The following is a 17,946-nucleotide window of genomic DNA, read 5'->3' as shown; positions in this document are numbered from 1 at the left end:
GCATCATTCCTTCCAAAGAACACCCAGGACTGATCTCCTTTAGAATGGACTGATTGGATCTCCTTGCAGTCCAAGGGACTCTCAAGAGTCTTCTCCAACACCACAGTTCAAAAGCATCAATTCTTCGGCGCTCAGCTTTCTTCACAGTCCAACTTTCACATATAGGCAATTACAAATACGCTCTTTTTTTTAAAAAAAAAGTTTTATTATAGCTAACTTAAAACATATGTAGATATTGAGATAATAGTATGATGAACCCCATCATGTACCTTCAATTTTTAACATGTCCAATTTTCTTTTTTTTTTAAAGAAAGTTTTATTTTCTTATTCTTTATTTTGGCTATACCACATGACTTGTGGGATCTTAGTTTCCCATTTGCTGTGGCTAAGACTTTCAATACTGTGTTGAAGAGAAGTGGTGAGAGTGGGTATCCTTGTCTTGTTCCAGATTTTTAGCAGAAAGGTTTTCAGCATTTACCATTGAATATTATATTGGCTGTGGGTTTGTCATAAAAGCATTTTATTATGTTGAGATATGTTCTTTCTATACTCACTTTTGCAAGGATTCATCATCATGAATGGATGTTGATTTTTATCAAATACTTTTTCTGCATCTATTGAGATGATCATGTTGGTTTTGTCCTTTTTTTTTGTTGGTGTGGTATATCATGTTGATTTCAGTACACTGAACCATTGTCATGACCCTGGAATGAATTCAACTTGAGTCATGGTGTATGACCTTTTTTATGTGTTTTTGGATTCTGTTTGCTAGTTTGAGAATTTTTGTGTCTATATTCATCAAAGTTATTGGCCTGTAACTTTCTTGGTAGTGTCTTTGTCTGGTTTTGGTATCAGGATGATGGCTTCATAGATGTCTTTGGTAGTGTTCCTTCCTCCTCAGTCTTTTGGAAGAGTTTGAGAAGGATAGGTGTAAGTTTTTCTTTGTATGTTTGTAGAATTTCCCAGTGAAGTCATATGGTTCTGGACTTTTGTTTGTTTTTATTATTACAGATATGGTTTCATTTCTAGTGATTGGTCTGTTCAAGTTATCTGTTTCTTCTTGGTTCAGTTTTGGTGGACTGTATGTTTCTAGAAAGTTGTCCATTTCTTTGAGGTTGTCAAATTTGTTGGCATATAATTGTTCATAGTATTCTCTTACGGTTTTTTGTATTTTTGTGGTATCTGTTGTGATTTCTCCTCTTTTATTTCTTATTTGTTTATTTGGGTCTTCTCTCTTTTCATCTTGTTGAGCCTGCCCACAGGCTTGTCAATTTTGTTTATCCTTTCAAAGAACCAGCTCTTGGTTTTATTGATTTTTTTTTTCCTATTTTTAAATCTCTTTTATTTATTCCCTCTCTGATCTTTATTATCTTCTTCCTTCTGCTGACTTAAGTTTTGTTTGTTCTCTGTCTCATTCTTTTAGGTGATGGGTTAGGCTGTTTGATTTATCTTGTCTTGAAGGCCTATATTGCTATGAACTTTCTAAGAACTGCTTTTGCTGCATCCCATGGATTTTGTGTGGTTGTGTTTTCATTCTCATTTGCCTCAAGATATTTCTTGAATTTCTTCCTTGATTTCTTTGTTGATCCATTGGTTTTTTAGTCATGTTATTTAGCCTTCCTGTAATTTTTTTTCTTGTTTCTTTTTCTGTGGTTGGTTTTTAGTTTTATAAACCCTTGTGGTCAAAAATGGAGAAGGCAATGGCACCCCACTCCAGTGTTCTTGCCTGGAGAATCCTAGGGACGGGGGAGCCTGGTGGGCTGTCATCTATGGGGTCGCACAGAGTCGGACACGACTGAAGTGACTTAGCAGTAGCAGTAGTGGTCAAAAAAGATGCTTGAAGTAATTTCTATACTCTTAAATTTGTTTAAGCTTTTTTGTGTTTAATCCTAGAGAATGTTCTACGTGGACTTGAAAAGAATGTGTATTCTGCTTTGGGGGGATGTAATGTCCTGAAGATATCAATTAAGTGTAAATGTTCTGTTGTATCATTTAGGATCTCTGTTGCCTTTTCTGTCTCAAAGATGTGTCCATTGATGTTGAGAGGGGTGTTAAAGTCTCCTACTGTTACTGTATTCCTATCAATTTCTCCCTTTTTATGTTATTTATGTATTTGGGTGCTCTTATATTGGGTGCATACATGTTAACAAGAGTAATATCCTCTCCTTATATTGATCCATTTATCATTATATAGTGTCCTTCTTTATCTTTGTTTATAGCCTTTGTTTTAAGGTCTGTTTTGTCTGATACAAGTATTGCTACCCTTGCTTTCTTGTAATGCCCATTTTCATGAAATAACTTTCCATTTCTTCACTTTTAATCTGTGGGTGTCCTTTGCCCTAAAGTGGGTCTCTTGTAGGCAGCATGTTGTAGGCTTTTGTTTTTTTTAATCCAGTCTGCCACTCTGTGTCTTTTGATAGAGCACTTATACACTGACATTTAATTATTGATAGATATGTATTCATTGCCATTTTAAACTTTGTTTTCCTGTTGATTTTATTTCTTCTTCCTCTTTTTTGTTTTTTCTTTTGTCCGTTATGCTTATGTTCTCTTCTTTTTGGATTTTGTGGATCTGTTGTAGGTTTTTGATTTGTGGTTGCCCTGTTTTTCAAGTATGTTAACCCCTTCCTTTATCTACTTGCTTTAGACTGGTGGTCATGTAGGCTCAAACACATTATAGAAAAAAAAAATCCATGTTTTCTTGCTTTCCTCTCCCACATTTTATGATTTTGATGTCCTCTTTTGCATCTTCATGGTCATCCTTTTGCTGTTTATTGTGGTTATCATTGCTTTCAGAGAAAGTTTTAAATTTTTTAAAATCTGTGTAATGTCTTAAGTGATTTATTTCCCATTGTGATTTTCTCCTCTCTATAGATTCTTAGTACTTTTCTGTTTAGAGCTGACCTTTCAACATTTCTTTTTTTAAGATAGGTTTAGTATTGCTGTATTTTACATTTTGCTTATCTGAGAAATTCTCCCTCTCTCCCTCTGTTCTGAATGATAATCTTGCTGGGTTGAATATCCTAGGTTGCAGATATTTCCTTTTCAGGAGTTCAAATATATCTTGCCATTCCCTTCTGGCCTGCATTGTTTCTGTAGAGAAATTAGCTGATAGCCTTATAGGTGTTCCCTTGTAATTAATTTTATTTTTCTTTTGCTGCCTTTAGAATCCTCTTTTTATCTTCAGCTTATGCTATTTTTATTATAATATGTCTTGATGTAGGTCTGTTAGGGTTTATGTTGTTTGGGACCCTCTGTGCTTCCTGTATCTGGATATCTTTTTTTTTTTTAATTTGCAGTTCTAATTGAGTGATTTCCATTATTTTTTCTTCTAGGTCACATTCATTTTTCTGCATTATTCATTCTGCTTTTCATAGCCTTTAGTTCAGCTTTTATCTCGTCAAATGAATTCTCTAATTTTTCTTGGCTCCTCCTTGTCATTTCTAATTCCTTTTTATAGTAATCTATATTTCTGTTGATATTCTTAATTCCTTCAGTATTTTCATTATCTCCTTTTTGAACTTGGTGTCTGTCAGACTGAAGAGGTCTGTTTCATTGTTTGCTCTTTTAAGGGGAATTCTCTTGATCTTTAATTGGGAGTGATTCCTCTCCTTCCTCATTTTACTTACATTTCTCTTGCTCTATGAGTTTAGGAGAAGCAATTATCTACTGTAGTCTTGGAGGCCTATTTTTATACGGGAACGACCCTTTGTAGCCTGCGTGGGTTTACTTTTTTTTGATGTGAGGGCTGTTTTTAGTATTGGATGCCTGCCACCTCTTTCCGTAGTTCATGCTGGCGTTGTCCCCCTGAGAGGAGGTGTGATTGATATTGTGGTGATTGGAGCCTGAACTGGATGTTGAGCGTGGCCTCCCTTTTGCTCTCTGGTTGTCATTGCCCTGTCTGGGGCAGGATCTGCTCCCTAGTTGCTGGAGTAGAAGCCCCCAGCTCTATTTCTGAGCTGCATTTCTTTTTAAAAATCTATTTATCTTATTTTTGGCTGTGTCTGGTCTTTGTTGCTATGAATGGGCTTTCTCTAATTGTGGCGAGATGAGGCTACTCTCTAGTTGTGGTACACGGGCTGCTCATTGCATGGCTTCTCTTGTTGTGGAGCACCAGCTCTAAGACATGTGAGCACAGTTGTTGCAGCTCGTGGGCTCAGTAGATATGGCACGTGGGCTTAGTTGCCCTGTTATATGTGGGATCTTCCCAAACCAGAGATCGAACCCATGTCCTTGGTATTGCAAGGCGGATCAGGGAAAGCCCCCTGAGCTGCATTTCTGATCTGTGGTGTGAGGTACGTGGAATTAGAGTATTCCCACTCGGGGAGGAGTCACTGAGTATTTTCTGTTAGAGCTGATCACCTGTGTGTGTGCTCTGCTGTGTCACTTTTCACCTGTTGTGTGGGCTCACAAAGTATACTGTCATTGGCACCACCCTCTGCCCCACCTCAACTATGGATATTCTGGCAGTCGGCCCTGGCGCCTCTCAGGCTTTGTTTTCACAAAGCCACCAATGCAGATCCACTGAAGTCAGGTCCCAGGACTGCCGTAGTTGCACATCTGGACCCTCTGTGGGAGCTGTGGAGGCAGCTCAGACCCTAGCCCTCCCTGGTCTCAGGAGCAGCAGTTGTCCATTCAGATGTTCCACAGACACTGAATTCACAAAACCAGCCATATAGGTGTAAATCTGTGGTTTGTGCAGTTGTGGGGAAAGATTTCAGCTCTGCTTTCTAAGTCCCATGATCCCTGGGGGCTCAGCTGTGATTTCAGCCCTACCTCTGTTGGGTAGCCCACTAGCGTCTACTCCCAGGACTGCTGAGGCAGTGGCCAGAGTGCTGGAGCCTGCCTGGGCGGGGCTTCTCCTGGAGCGAGAAGAAGCAGGAGCTGGCAAGTGGGGAAAGAGGCTGCAGTGGCAACCCCACCCCTCTCTTTTGCATGCTGATTAACAGTGGTGCTTAGCTTCTCTGGTGGCCTAGGATTCTTCCGGTTACACTCCTGGTTTTTGTGCCCTACACTTTACCCCCTTCAAGCTGTCTCTGCACAATCAACAGCAGTCCTCTCCCTGGGTCTGTCCTCTGAAGCCTGCATTCCAACACCCAGCTCCCATCCCTACCAGCAGACATGTGTCTTAGGCTGTAGCATACAGGATGGTGGCACAGACCATCTCTGTAAGTCTATCTCCTGCCTGCCACTAACTGGTTGTTGCGCTTTCCTCTGAGCCTCTTTTTCGTCTCAGGTGACCTCCTTGCCGGTAAGGGGACTTCCCAGGGTGCCGGAACTTCTGTTCTCCTTCAGCTCCCTCCCCGGGGTTCAGGACCTGTTCTGCTTCTTTTCGTTTTCCTTTTGTACTAACTGGTTACCTGGAAATCTGTCTTGTCCTTTCAGGTGTTTGAGATTTTCTGTCAGTGTTCAGTGAGATTGTTCCATTTATAGATGTATTCTTGATACATTTGTGGGAAGAGGTGAGTTCCATGTCCTGCTACTCTGCCATTTGAATTCTGGTCTGATAATTGGTTTTTTAAAAATCAGTATCCAAGGAAGGATTAGACATTGTATTTGGTTTACATGGCTTAAAAAAATGATCCAGATATAATTCACATACCATAAAATTCACCCTTTTAAAGGAGATAGTTTAGTGGTTTTTAATAATGTGCATTTATCACCACTGTCTAATCCCAGAACATTTTTGTCATGCCAGAAATGAAGCCCCACCCATGCCCATTAGCAGTTATTCACCGTTCTTCCCTCTCCCCAGCCCTAGCAGTCATCAGTCTACTTTCTGTCTCTCTGAATTTGCCTTTTCTGGAAAATTTTATGTAAATGGATTCATGCAACCTATGACCTTTTGTGTCTGACTTCTTTTCACTTAACATGTTTTCATAGTTCACGCTGTGGCATGTATCAGTGCTTTTTACAGCTGAATATCCCATTGTATGATACATCTCATTTTTGTCCACTCATCAGTGGATGAACATTTGGGTTGTTTCCACATTTGGGCTTTTAGGACCCATGCTGTTATGAACATTCATGCCCAAGTTGTGTAAACAACTATTTTCAGTTCTCTTGGGAATATACCTAGTTGTGGAATTGGCTGGGTCATATAGTAAATCTATGCTTAACTTTTTCAGGAGCTGCCAAACTGTTTTCCACAGTCACTGCACCATTTTTATATACCACCGGCAGTATATATGAGGGTCCGGTTTCTTCACATCCTTATCAATACTCATTACAGAAACTTCTCTGGTGGTCTGGTGGTTAAGACTTTGCATTTCTACACAGGGGGCATGGGTTCCATCCCTGGTCAGGGAACTAAGATCTCACATGTCATGTGGCACACAAAAAAAGAAGAAGAAAAAATAGAAGACTTGTTACTGTATCTTGTGGGTATGAAGTGATCCTTTATTGTAGTTCTGATTGGAGTTTCCCTAATGACTAATGATGTTGGCATTGTGTACTTAATGACCTTTGGTTTATCTTCTTTGGAGAAATATATACTCATATCCTGAGCCTACTTTAGAATTGGGTTATTTTTCTTTTTATTGCGGAGTTATAAGAGTTCTTTATATGTTCTGAATGCTAGACTATTTGTCAGAGAGGTGATTTACAAATATTGTCTCTCTGGGTTGTATAGAAAGAACACGTGATAGTGTTCTTTGGAGCACAAAAGTTTTAAATTTGATGCCATCAATTTATTTTTCTTCGGTTGCTTGTACTTTTAAGAGTCATATCTAAGAAGCTATTGCCTAATTCATGGTCATGAAGATTTACACTTAAATTTTTTTGAAGAGTTTTATAGTTTTAGCTCATAAATTTTGATCTTTGACCCATTTTATGTTAGTTTTTTGACTCAAAAGTTTGTTGAAAGGAGTTCTTTCCTCCACTGAATTGTTGTGACACTTGTTGAAAATCAGTTGGACAACATGTATGGGTTTGTTTCTGGACTGTCTTTTCTCTTCCATTGATTTGTATAGCTGTTCTTATGCTGTCATCACACACTTTTGACTTGTTTGTTTGTTTGTGCTCCACGGCTGTGAGGGCCCAGAGTCCTAACCACTGGACCATCAGGGAAGCCCCAGCTACACAGCATTGATCATTCTGGTCTTGTAGGAAGTTTTGAAACTGGAAATTGTTAGTCTTCCACCTTTGTTCTTTTTCAAGATCGTTTTGGCTACTTGAGGTCCTTTACACTTCTGTTTGAATTTTGGGATCAACTATCACAATAAACTGTGGAAAATTCTGAAAGAGATGAGAATACCAGACCATCTGACCTGCTTCTTGAGAAACCCGTATGCAGGTCAGGAAGCAACAGTTAGAACTGGACATGGAACAACAAACTGGTTCCAAATAGGAAAAGGAGTACGTCAAGGCTGTATATTGTCACCCTGCTTATTTAACTTATATGCAGAGTACATCATGAGAAACTCTGGGCTGGAAGAAGCACAAACTGGAATCAAGATTGCCGGGAGAAATATCAATAACCTCAGATATGCAGATGACACCACCATTATGGCAGAAAGTGAAGAGGAACTCAAAAGCCTCTTGATGAAAGTGAAAGAGGAGAGTGAAAAAGTTGGCTTAAAGCTCAACATTCAGAAAACGAAGATCATGGCATCCGGTCCCATCACTTCATGGGAAATAGATGGGGAAACAGTGTCAGACTTTATTTTTCTGGGCTCCAAAATCACTGCAGATGGTGACTGCAGCCATGAAATTAAAAGACGCTTGCTCCTTGGAAGCAAAGTTATGACCAACCTAGCTAGCATATTCAAAAGCAGAGACATTACTTTGCCAACAAAGGTCCGTCTAGTCAAAGCTATGGTTTTTCCTGTGGTCATGTATGGATGTGAGAGTTGGACTGTGAAGAAAGCTGAGCACCGAAGAATTAATGCTTTTGAACTGTGGTGTTGGAGAAGACTCTTGAGAGTCCTTGGACTGCAAGGAGGTCCAACCAGTCCATCCTAAAGGAAATCAGTCCTGGGTGTTCATTGGAAGGACTGATGCTGAAGCTGAAACTCCAATACTTTGGCTACCTCATGCAAAGAGTTGAGTCATTGGAAAAGACTCTGATGCTGGGAGGGATTGGGGGCAGGAGGAGAAGGGGACGAGAGAGGATGAGATGGGTGGATGGCATCGCTGACTCGATGGACAAGAGTTTGGGTGAACTCCAGGAGTTGGTGACAGACAGGGAGGCCTGGCATGCTGCGATTCATGGGGTAGCAAAGAGTCGGACACGACTGAGCAACTGAACTGAACTGATTCAGTTTCTATGAAAAAGGCAGCTGGGATTTTGATAGGGATTGTTCAAAATCTGTAGATCAGTTTGGGAATATTGCCATCTTACAGCATCTTAACAGTAGAATAGTATGTCTTTTAAGTTTCATTTAACCTGTGGGTTCTTCCTTTTTCTTTATTTTTGTTTCCTTTATATTTTACTTACAAAGAAACTGAGTCTCTGTCTTGTAGAGTTTTTTACCCTCTAGTTTTGCTAATTGCATCCCCATGGTATTCCTTTATACCCTGTGTTTTGTGTAAAATGGTAATTAGATCTAGAGCTTGATCAATTCAATTTGATTTTTTGGTACGATTACTTCATATGTTGTTTTGCATTTCCTATCATCATCATTATCTTAATTAACATATGCTCTGTTGCTTAGTTACCTTGGGAGTCATAGCATACTTATGCATAAAGAGCTTCTTTATTCCTATTTAAGGCTGTGTAATCCATAGTATGGTTGTACCATAGTGTATTTATTTAGTTTTTTTATTGATGAACATTTAGATTGTTTTTATTTTCTAGTGTGATGTTTCATTAAATAATCCTGTGCATGCATTATTTTTCACATTCACAATATGTCATGTTAAATACTTACAAGTAGAATTATTGAGTCAGATATACATTTGTAGTTTAGATAAATATTGCCGAATTGCCCTACTAAGAAATTGTTCTAGTTTATATTCCCATCAGTGATGTAAGAGTTCCATTTTAATTGGGATCTTTTTAATATATAAGAAACTTGCTGAATTGTGGCTGCTTAAATAGGGTAAGTATATATACTGTGTGTAAAGTGTCAGTAGAAATCTAAATGTATTACAACTAGTTACCAGGGAGCCCTGTATCTGGTGCTTATACACTGATAGGAACTATCTCCATCAGTCAGTGGAAAGGAAAACTTGTGGGCTTCTTTAAACTCTCTAAAGGCAGACAAATTGTATTTAAGAGCCATCTTTTCTTCGTTATTCTAAAGCCCTTCTTCCTACCCTTTCATTCTTATTTTAGAAACTGGACAAGAAATATCCTCTTGGTAGGAGCTAAGGCCCGGTGAGAAGACTGTCGCCTGAAGCTTTAGAGTCTTGACCTTGGCCAATAGAAAGATTTGTCCCTTGAGTCCCCCAGAAGATAGCTCTGTTGTCCTTATGGAGATTCAGCCTTCCCCACTGGAGGCACTGGCTTAAGCTCTGAGCAGATCCAGTGAATGTGCAAGTTGGTCCCATCTACTCTCATGTCACGCATCTGTCTGAATCCCAAGAATGTTCTCCATTAGTAATTTTCAGCGTCAGTTTAGTATGATAATGTGGTCTTGCAAATACAGAAGTTGGCAGGAAACTTCACCAAATGGGTGAGATCAGAGGGCACCATCTTGTTCTCTGTGGGCATTTAACTACTTTTGGAATGAAATTTGTTAGAGCTGCCATCTCTTTTCTTTCTTGAAACTTCCTAGATAATTGGGAGATATGGTTCTTTCACTTAAACTTTGCTAATGCTATCATGGTCCCGATTCCTTTGGTTACATTTCTGTGGCTGGCTTCCATCTTTCCTTTAGGTCAGCTCTAGTCCTCCACAGGTGCTGTGAACTTGACCCTTCTTTTCTAAGATAGACCTGAAAATTCAATTCATCCTTGAAATACTTAATAAAATGATACATCTCACTGAATAGCTCCACACAAATTCCTTTTCTAAGTAGCTGATTCATGCCCTTATGACATCAGGGTTTTTTTTTTTTTTTTTAAACAAAAGTTCCTCAAAATGCTGAAAGTGTCATTGTATGTGTGAGCATAGTAATACAATGAATGTTCAGGTAATAAATGAAATACAGTTTGATATTCTGTCCTAAATTTTCACGTTCTCTTCACTCCCACCTCCAAAATCTAGCCATTTGTAGTGAAACTCTGTAATGCATTTTCCTGCGTTCTCACACATTCTGAATGTTGTCCTGTTCTGTGCCCAGGGGGTGGGATAGAGAAAAGAGCCCTTACCTTCCGGAGACTTACAGTCTAAGAGAATGTGGATAAGGAGAAGAGAGTCATTAGGACTGTCAGTCTTCTATAGCCTTCCTGGCTATAATACAGGAGTTATGGAGCTAGAGGGGCTGTCCTTCCTAATTAAGTACCCTAGGATACTCTTTAAATTTTTGCATTTGGCTTTCTTAAAAATTGTATGAATTAGGTAGTCCTATGCACATAATAACAAATTGAAAAGGGACAAAAGAGTGTGGAATGAAAAGTTGTTTTATCTTACAGATCATTGAATACCAGTACACACAGAGATGCTCTACTCTTCTTAATGGCTGGATACTAGTCCCTTACATTGGTCCTCTATTAATGCACCTTTTGGTTTCTGTTATCAGCAGTGTTGCATGAATATCATTTAAGTGTGAAGAACATGGCCACATTGTCCTACATTCCCTCAGCAACATATATAAAACATATAAATGCCCCTCCTTACATATTGTCTATGCTTTAAAGTCATTTGTTTCTTTTTTGGTGAACTGTTTGTGTCTTCTGTCTGCTTTTCTATGTGGTTGTTGATTGGTTGTTGGTTTTGGAATAATTTTTTATATCATAAAGAAGTTAGCTTTTGTGATTCTAATTGTAAATATTTGCCTGTTTTTTTGTAACCTTGTTACCACCTCTTCTGCAGTCATTGTCAACTCTCATGTCACTTTTCTGCATCTCCATGTTTTCACATTGCTTATCTGTAGCAGCTTCCTTTTTCCTTATTGGTAATTCCTGAATGAGCAAATGAACTGTGTGTACTGGCTGGTTGAGATCTCTGTCTGCTTCTCAGTGGTATCTTTTTACTTAATCCTCATTTCAGAGGTGTTAGGGGCTTGTTGCGTCGCTAGGAGTCAGACATGACTGAGCGACTTCACTTTCACTTTTCACTTTCCTGCATTGGAGAAGGAAATGGCAGCCCACTCCAGTGTTCTTGCCTGGAGAATCCCAGGGACGGGGGAGCCTGGTGGGCTGCCGTCTGTGGGGTCGCGCAGAGTCGGACACGGCTGAAGTGACTTAGTAGCAGCAGTAGCATCGGGGGCTTGTTAAGGCAAAACCCTAGAAGGTAGTATGCTTGTCAGCCGGAGACAATGAGTGGAACTCCAGCCGTACTGTGTAGTGAGCTCTGGGAACGTTTTAGAACATCATCTTTTGATTCAGGCTTAGTATAATGTTTTCTACTCTAAGTGGCATTTAACTTTAGGTGGGTCTTTGGACCTCCCTCATCAGCAAAATGGGGGATCCTTACATACCAGGTTGTTTCAGTGATTAAATGAGGCTGAAACAGGGAAGAAGAAGGGGTGGAGGAGAGTCCTTAACTTTTCCTCTAACCTTCAAGTTCTGTGTTTTCTAGGTTGAGGCTTTCTGTCATGGAAGTGAGGCCATGACAGTGGGTTTCCTTGGGCGAGAAGAGCCTCAACTACTTGGTGACATCCTATGTGGTCTTAAAATGTTCGCTGCTGTGGCTTTAGTTTTCTCAATTGCAAACGAGAATTCAAAGGAGATGAGTGTGATGATAGTGTTGACTGCATAGTGTTGTTTTGAGGCTTCCAAACATGAAGCCCTCAACACATGGAAAGCAGGCCATCAACTTTGGAAAAGGGTGCTGAAGTAACAATCCCACCTGCTTTTTTGCAGAAGCCTCGTCCTGCGTGTCTCTGGGAAGCACCTCCCTGAGCAGTCCCTCCATCCACTGTCCATCCGCGGCTGTCTGTATTGGCATCCTCCCGGGCCTGGGCGCCTACTCCGGGAGCAGCGACTCTGAGTCCAGCTCAGACAGCGAAGGCACCATCAACGCCACGGGCAAGATCGTCTCCTCCATCTTCCGAACCAACACCTTCCTCGAGGCCCCCTAGCTCCTCTATTCTCACCAAAGGGTGCTCCTCCCCAAGAGTAGACTGGACAGTTCATTCTGCCTACAGGCATTACTTCCCACAGAAAACTCCTTTGCCTGCTCCTTATGCACACCATGACATTTTAAACTGCATCTAAAATGTGCCAGAATCCACCTGTGGCCAGACTTGTGTATGGTTTCTCTTTCTACTCCAACACAGATGCCCAAGCCAGTCCCGCAACCTCTGTCCGCACTGATGCAGACTGCGGCCCAGCTGAAGTTTCACCAAAAACACCCTGGGAAGATAGGTACCATGCAGCTTGCAAAGAGTTTGGATTCTGGTGCCTTCTTGTTTTTTCTTTTTTTTTTTTTTTCTTTTTCCAACATCATTAAGAAGCAGGGACAGTTTATTGAATAGATACCATTTAAACATTCTATTCTAAGTGATTATATTGCATTGTGGAATGTGTGGCAGGCGGGGGTGGGGCGAGGAGAGCCCTAGTAATGGAACAGCGCGCAAGGCCCTGGAACTAGCTGATTCTTGATGTTGTGTGACTAAGTAAAGATTCTAAACTACGTCCACAGGGGGTGTCACTTAACACTTATTGTTCATTAATAAGTTTTTTCTTACCCTTGGCTATTCCTTCTCCCTCCATCTAATCCCACTTCAGATTCTAAATCTTAGAGAAACAAACACAGGCCTTATTTTGTTGTAGCCAGAAATCAGAAGTACTGATAGTGTGTGGACAAGATTACTTATTTCTGGCAGCTCCTGATTCTAGTATTGCAAGTCAGTGGAACACTGCCCTCTCTGTTGGATACATTTATATTTGTGGCTTCTAATTGTGGAAGCTGTTTCTAACCTAAAGGTGCTGCCCTCGTACTTTTCTCTGCTTTGGTCTGCTGCCCTTCCTGCTCTGCTCTTCCCATTCAGAGCAGCCAAGACCCGGAGGTGCTGCTCCACCCCTCTCCTAAAGCGGGGCAGGGGCTCTCCCTTTGGGAGGGAAAGAAGGACAAGGGGAGACAAGGTATGGAGGCATTGAGAACAGAGGTGACCGTCAGCTTTAACAGCAGCAATCTGGAGGCTTCCCTGCTTCAGAGGAATGAGCCCATGGAGTTCTTTCTTTCCCTGGGTTTGTACGTCAATTGTTTCTACTTCCTTGGGTGTGAGACAGAGAGATACACACAGAATGTGTTGACACTGTGATGCTGGCAGGCAGAGAAGCTACTCTGTTTTATTGTGGGCAGAGAGGCCCCTGGATCTCTTCCAGCCCACCCCTTTTCCCTCCCAAAGCACTGACACACTGGTGCCCACTGGCAGATGGCGACTTCCCTTCACCCATAACCGATGCCTTGTGAATTTTTTTTCCTTTTCAGAGCTACTCTGTGCTAATTGTTCCTGACTGTCAGTACAGGCGCACCAGCTCCATCCTAACAAACAAGACTGAGGTAAACTGTAGGCACCTTCTGCCTATGCTTCATTGTTCCTGCGATTGTGCTGTTATTACAGCCCGTACCCAGGGCAACCTCAGATCATCTCAGGAGGCACACAGAGGAGCCAAAGTCACGATCTTCATGTGGTTTGACTTTTCAGAGGCCATTACTATGCCTCATGGCCTCTGTTGATGTTGGGAGAAGTTGAAAAACGGTTGCATGGATTAAAAACCTGCATTACTTTGAAAGCTAATCCACCTGTCAGAGAACAAGATCTTGCTTTTCCTGTACTGGAGCTTGTGCTTCCAACTCCCTCCCTGTCCATTGTAACAGCTAGATTGTGTCGAGGAGGTTGAGACTCTTCAGACTGCGATTTCTGCTCTGTATGTCACAAGAGCGGTTGAAGATCACTGGTGATCATTTCATCTTTCACCATACCTGTTAGTGGACAGCCCTGGAGCTGAGACACGAGTTCTGTAGAAACCACCAGTAGCAAAGCAGGGTCTGGTCTGCCCAGTGGAGGAAGCTGCCCTGGAAAAACATCTAGTGTAGACTGTGTGTTTCAAACCCAAAGAACAGGGAAACCAAAGATAGAAGGAAACACTGCCTAAATCACAAAATGCAGCTCTCCTGCCTTAGTAGATAATTAGGATTTTATAACCAGATAATAAGAAATAAAACTGGGATTTGGGGTGGCTTCTTAAAACCTATTGCATTGTCCTGAGTGGTAGTCTTCTTACAACTTTGAACCATGTGAGGGAGAAAGCTTGTCTATGAGGAATGCTGTTGCCAGCCCTGTGCCCAGGAGAGAAGTCTGATTTCTCAAACCCAGAGTTGGGAGGGCATTCTAGACTTTTTCAGGAGCATTCTAGACTGAAAGTCAAACCCCTAATGAGGAGTGGCTTAGGCTAGTTCCTTGCCTCCTCATTATTCCCTTCTGGCTACCTCCCAGGAATCCCAACCTGGTTTTGCCTTCTGTGGATATATCACAGTGGCTTTGTGCTTGGAGCCAGACATTTTTTACTGGCTGAGTCACTTGGGCGAAGTCCTTAACCTCTCCGAGCCTCAGTTTCCTCCTTGGTAATAAGGATACTAGCTTCACAAATGAGGGTGAAAGATGATCTGGATTAGATACTTGGTGTGGTACCCGGTGCTCAGTAAATGGTAGCCATCCTAATGGTAGTACTGTTATCCTCGGCCTCCCCCATCTGGGTAGTGTCCAGAGTTTCTGTGAGTGGTGATTTATGGCAGGTTTATCCATCCTGCTGGCATTCCTCAGTTGTAGCTTGAACACTGCCGTGGTGATGGGTCAGATCTGGCCATCAGAGCTCCAACCGCCTGCGTCTCCTGTGTGCTTTCCTCTCAGTTAAATGTTAATTGCTCAGGCACACCCCGTTCCTTGGCTCGGGTGTCCTAGCCGTGGGTATATGGCTCAGCTGTCATCTTTAAGCCCCTCCAGGAAAACAAAAAGAAAAAGCTTAGTGGCAGTGCACCATCACTTGAATTTGGATGTTTCTTGATTTCTTGGTGTCCCCAGCCCACTTAGGCGTAACAGTATGGAATGCAAGTTCTACTTGGTGGGAGGCTAGATCTTGGCAATACTTCCATAGTGTTGAACACAAAAAGCCAGTTGCGCATTCTTGCCTTAGTGACGCTGGCAGGGGCTGGTATTTTGCTCCCTTACCTGCTGGAGCAAGGGTTTAGGGAGAGGTGAGTCACACCACAAACAGGCAGAATGGGGCCCCAGCATCAGAGCTCCGCAGAGCAATGGTCAGCATGACCATGAGACAATGTCTGCTCTGAGCTTTAGGTCTTCGGCTGGGCGTCTCCTTCAGTTTTAGGCATGGTCATGCATATCCGTATCCCTTAATGTTAATTTGTTCATCAGTCGGCATTTACTGAGGGCCCACTGTGGTTGGACCAGGGATGTGTGGGATGTTTGCAGATTATAGTGTCTTCCATCCTGAAAAAATAGTCCCGTGAAGCAGCCCTTCTCTACATTTTATAGAGGAAGCTAAAGCTCATAGTGATTCAGTGACTCGCCCAAGGTCACACAGGCAGATGTCAGAACCAGAATCTTAATTTGAGCCTGTAAGTCTGGGTTTCTGTGGTTTCAATGAAACTTTAAAACAAATGCTTGTGCCCAGGCCTTAGTGGAGGTGACTCAAGAGTGAAGGAGATTTCTGAGTTTACTTTTCATCCTGCTATCCATGTGCAAGAACCAAATAGCACCAAGGCGTGGTTTGTTCTTAGTGAAATACAGTTGACATATAACAGTTTCAGGTGTACAACATAATTATTCAATATTGTGTATATTGTGAAGTGACCTATCATCACAGTTACCAAACCATCTTTTTCTCGCGATGACAGCATTTGAGGTCTACCGTCTTAGCAAGTTTCAAATATACAAGCTGGTATTATTCACCATAGTCAACGTGCTGTATGTTACACCCCCGGGACTGACTTATTTGGTTTGTTTTTTACGTGGTGGTTTACCTGGTCAGGATTTGAGTACATTCCTTTCCCCGGTGAACTCAAACCAACTGGGAGTAGAGGGCTTCCTTGACTGATCCATCCAACATCGGGCAGAGAAGTGGGAAGAAAGACATGACTAGATCTGCTCCCTTGTGCGGCTGTGAAGTGGGGGCTGCCGGCAGCACACTGAGGTAGGTGGTCCACAGGAGTTTGAGCCTTTATGATGGGCCTGATGCAAGACAGGGACTCTGCCTTAATCCATCCAGCAGATGTCAGTCCCCATAGCTTCACCAGTCTGGTAAATTATTCTCAAGGGGAGGTGTACGGGAGAGGTCTGCATCAGAAGGTGTCTCCCCAATATACGCATCCCCTGGGGGCCAAGGAGAGGATGTGGGGCTGGGAGGAGAAAGCTGTTCCACTAGAGAAGCCTCTGGTCAATCTGAACTTGACAGATTCTCCCAGGCTGAACTGGGTACAAACTTCCCTGGGTGTGACATCCAGCTAGACTCACTTCAGCTACCAAACAGGAGGGTAAAGTCAGCAGTCGTGGGGTGTTATTTCACCCACCATGCAGTCTTACAGCTGGCCTGAGCAAGGGCTGGGTTTGAAGCAGAGGTGCCAGTCCTGGGATTCTATCCATAGGGCCAAGATGGCCCTTGGCTGGTGGGCTGTGACTTCCCAAATGTCACTGAAGCTCCCTGCAGTCCTGCAGCCCTCTCAGGAGAGGTGAAGATGTCCTCGAGAATGTTTCAACCGAGTTGGTGGCCATCGAATCAGCAGACGCATCAGAAGCCTAGGATATACATGTCCCTCGCTCACTCCCACCAGATGGACACCAGATCCTGAACTTACCAGGAACCTGGAGGTAGCAACATGCCTGGTGCACCATCCCGATCTAGCAGGCCACTGGTGTAAGAATTGCTGACCTGGGAGAGTAGGTTAAGATGACTGACTGCCCAGTTCATTGGAGAGGAAGGGCAAATTCATTAGCAGCTTGAGCAGAAGATGGCCTCGTAGAGTCTCAGGAAGACAGTCAGTGCAGTTGAACAAGTGCGGGCTCTGGAGTTGGCCAGACCTGGAGCTGAATTCTGGCTCTGCCTCTAATAGATTTGATTAGCCTCTGCTTGTTTCCTCATCTCTGAAATGGTCATAGGCAGGAGCTGGTGGAAGGGTTCATCAAGATTATGCCTGTAATATGCTTAGTGGGGAGCTGGAAACCTAGTGCTTAATATGAATGTCTGTTGTTGTTGGTTGCACTCAGGCCTGTGGCGTAGGGCCTGACTGGACCTCCAAGGAGGAGGTGGACAAGAGAGAAAGATGTTTGTTATGTTGAGGAGGGAACTGGACTTCTGGGGTTTCAGAGATGTGTCACCTGGCTAGTTTCATGAGGTTGGGCCTGAGCCCAGGGTGGGGCCTGTGAGAGAAACCAACGTCTGCTGCAGCCAGGACAAAAGCAGCCCTGTTTAGTTAGCATCCTGAAGCCAGAGAGGCTTTCACGCGCTGTAAACCACAGGGTGTACCCCAGTGCCTGGAGGACCTCCAGGAGGAGCAGACAGGTGGCAGCGACTGCAGTCTTGTGGTGGGGGGAGCAGGTTTGGGGAGACATAGGCCAGGGTGTGGACCAAGAGGGAGGGCAGGGCACCATGTGTGTTGGCCAGGGCAGCATGGGCTCTGCCGGGGCCCAGGAGGCCTGCGACCACTGGTGAGGGCTCATGCATTCCATCCTGCTGCAGATGTTTATTGAGCACGCATGATGTGCCAGGCTGTGTGCCAGTTTAACAGCTGTATTCTGTTTGTGTGGAATGCATGTCCCCAGGTAGAGGTGATGGTACCGACTTCACAGGCTTGCTGGGGGAAAGGCGTTCTCATGTTTCCTTTCCCAGATCAGTGAGCCTGTCAGGTCCCAGCTGAGGAAGGAGCTGACACAGGGA

General features: G+C 42.9%; 1 protein-coding gene across 1 annotated transcript in view; it reads left to right on the top strand.

Annotated features, from left to right (window-relative positions):
* Nucleotides 1-12,688, top strand: part of PSME3IP1 (proteasome activator subunit 3 interacting protein 1) — a 40,726-nt gene extending 28,038 nt beyond the window's left edge. The window contains 1 exon segment of the mRNA NM_001014944.2: nucleotides 11,911-12,688. Within this exon segment, the coding sequence (NP_001014944.2) occupies nucleotides 11,911-12,128 (218 nt within the window). The 3' untranslated portion in view covers nucleotides 12,129-12,688.
* Nucleotides 12,689-17,946: the final 5,258 nt, after the last annotated feature.

This window comes from Bos taurus, chromosome 18 (genome assembly GCF_002263795.3).
Source record: "Bos taurus isolate L1 Dominette 01449 registration number 42190680 breed Hereford chromosome 18, ARS-UCD2.0, whole genome shotgun sequence".
In the NCBI taxonomy this organism is placed as follows: Eukaryota; Metazoa; Chordata; class Mammalia; order Artiodactyla; family Bovidae; genus Bos; species Bos taurus.
Note: the sequence above shows the minus strand (reverse complement) of the source record. Positions and strands in the feature narration are given on the sequence as shown.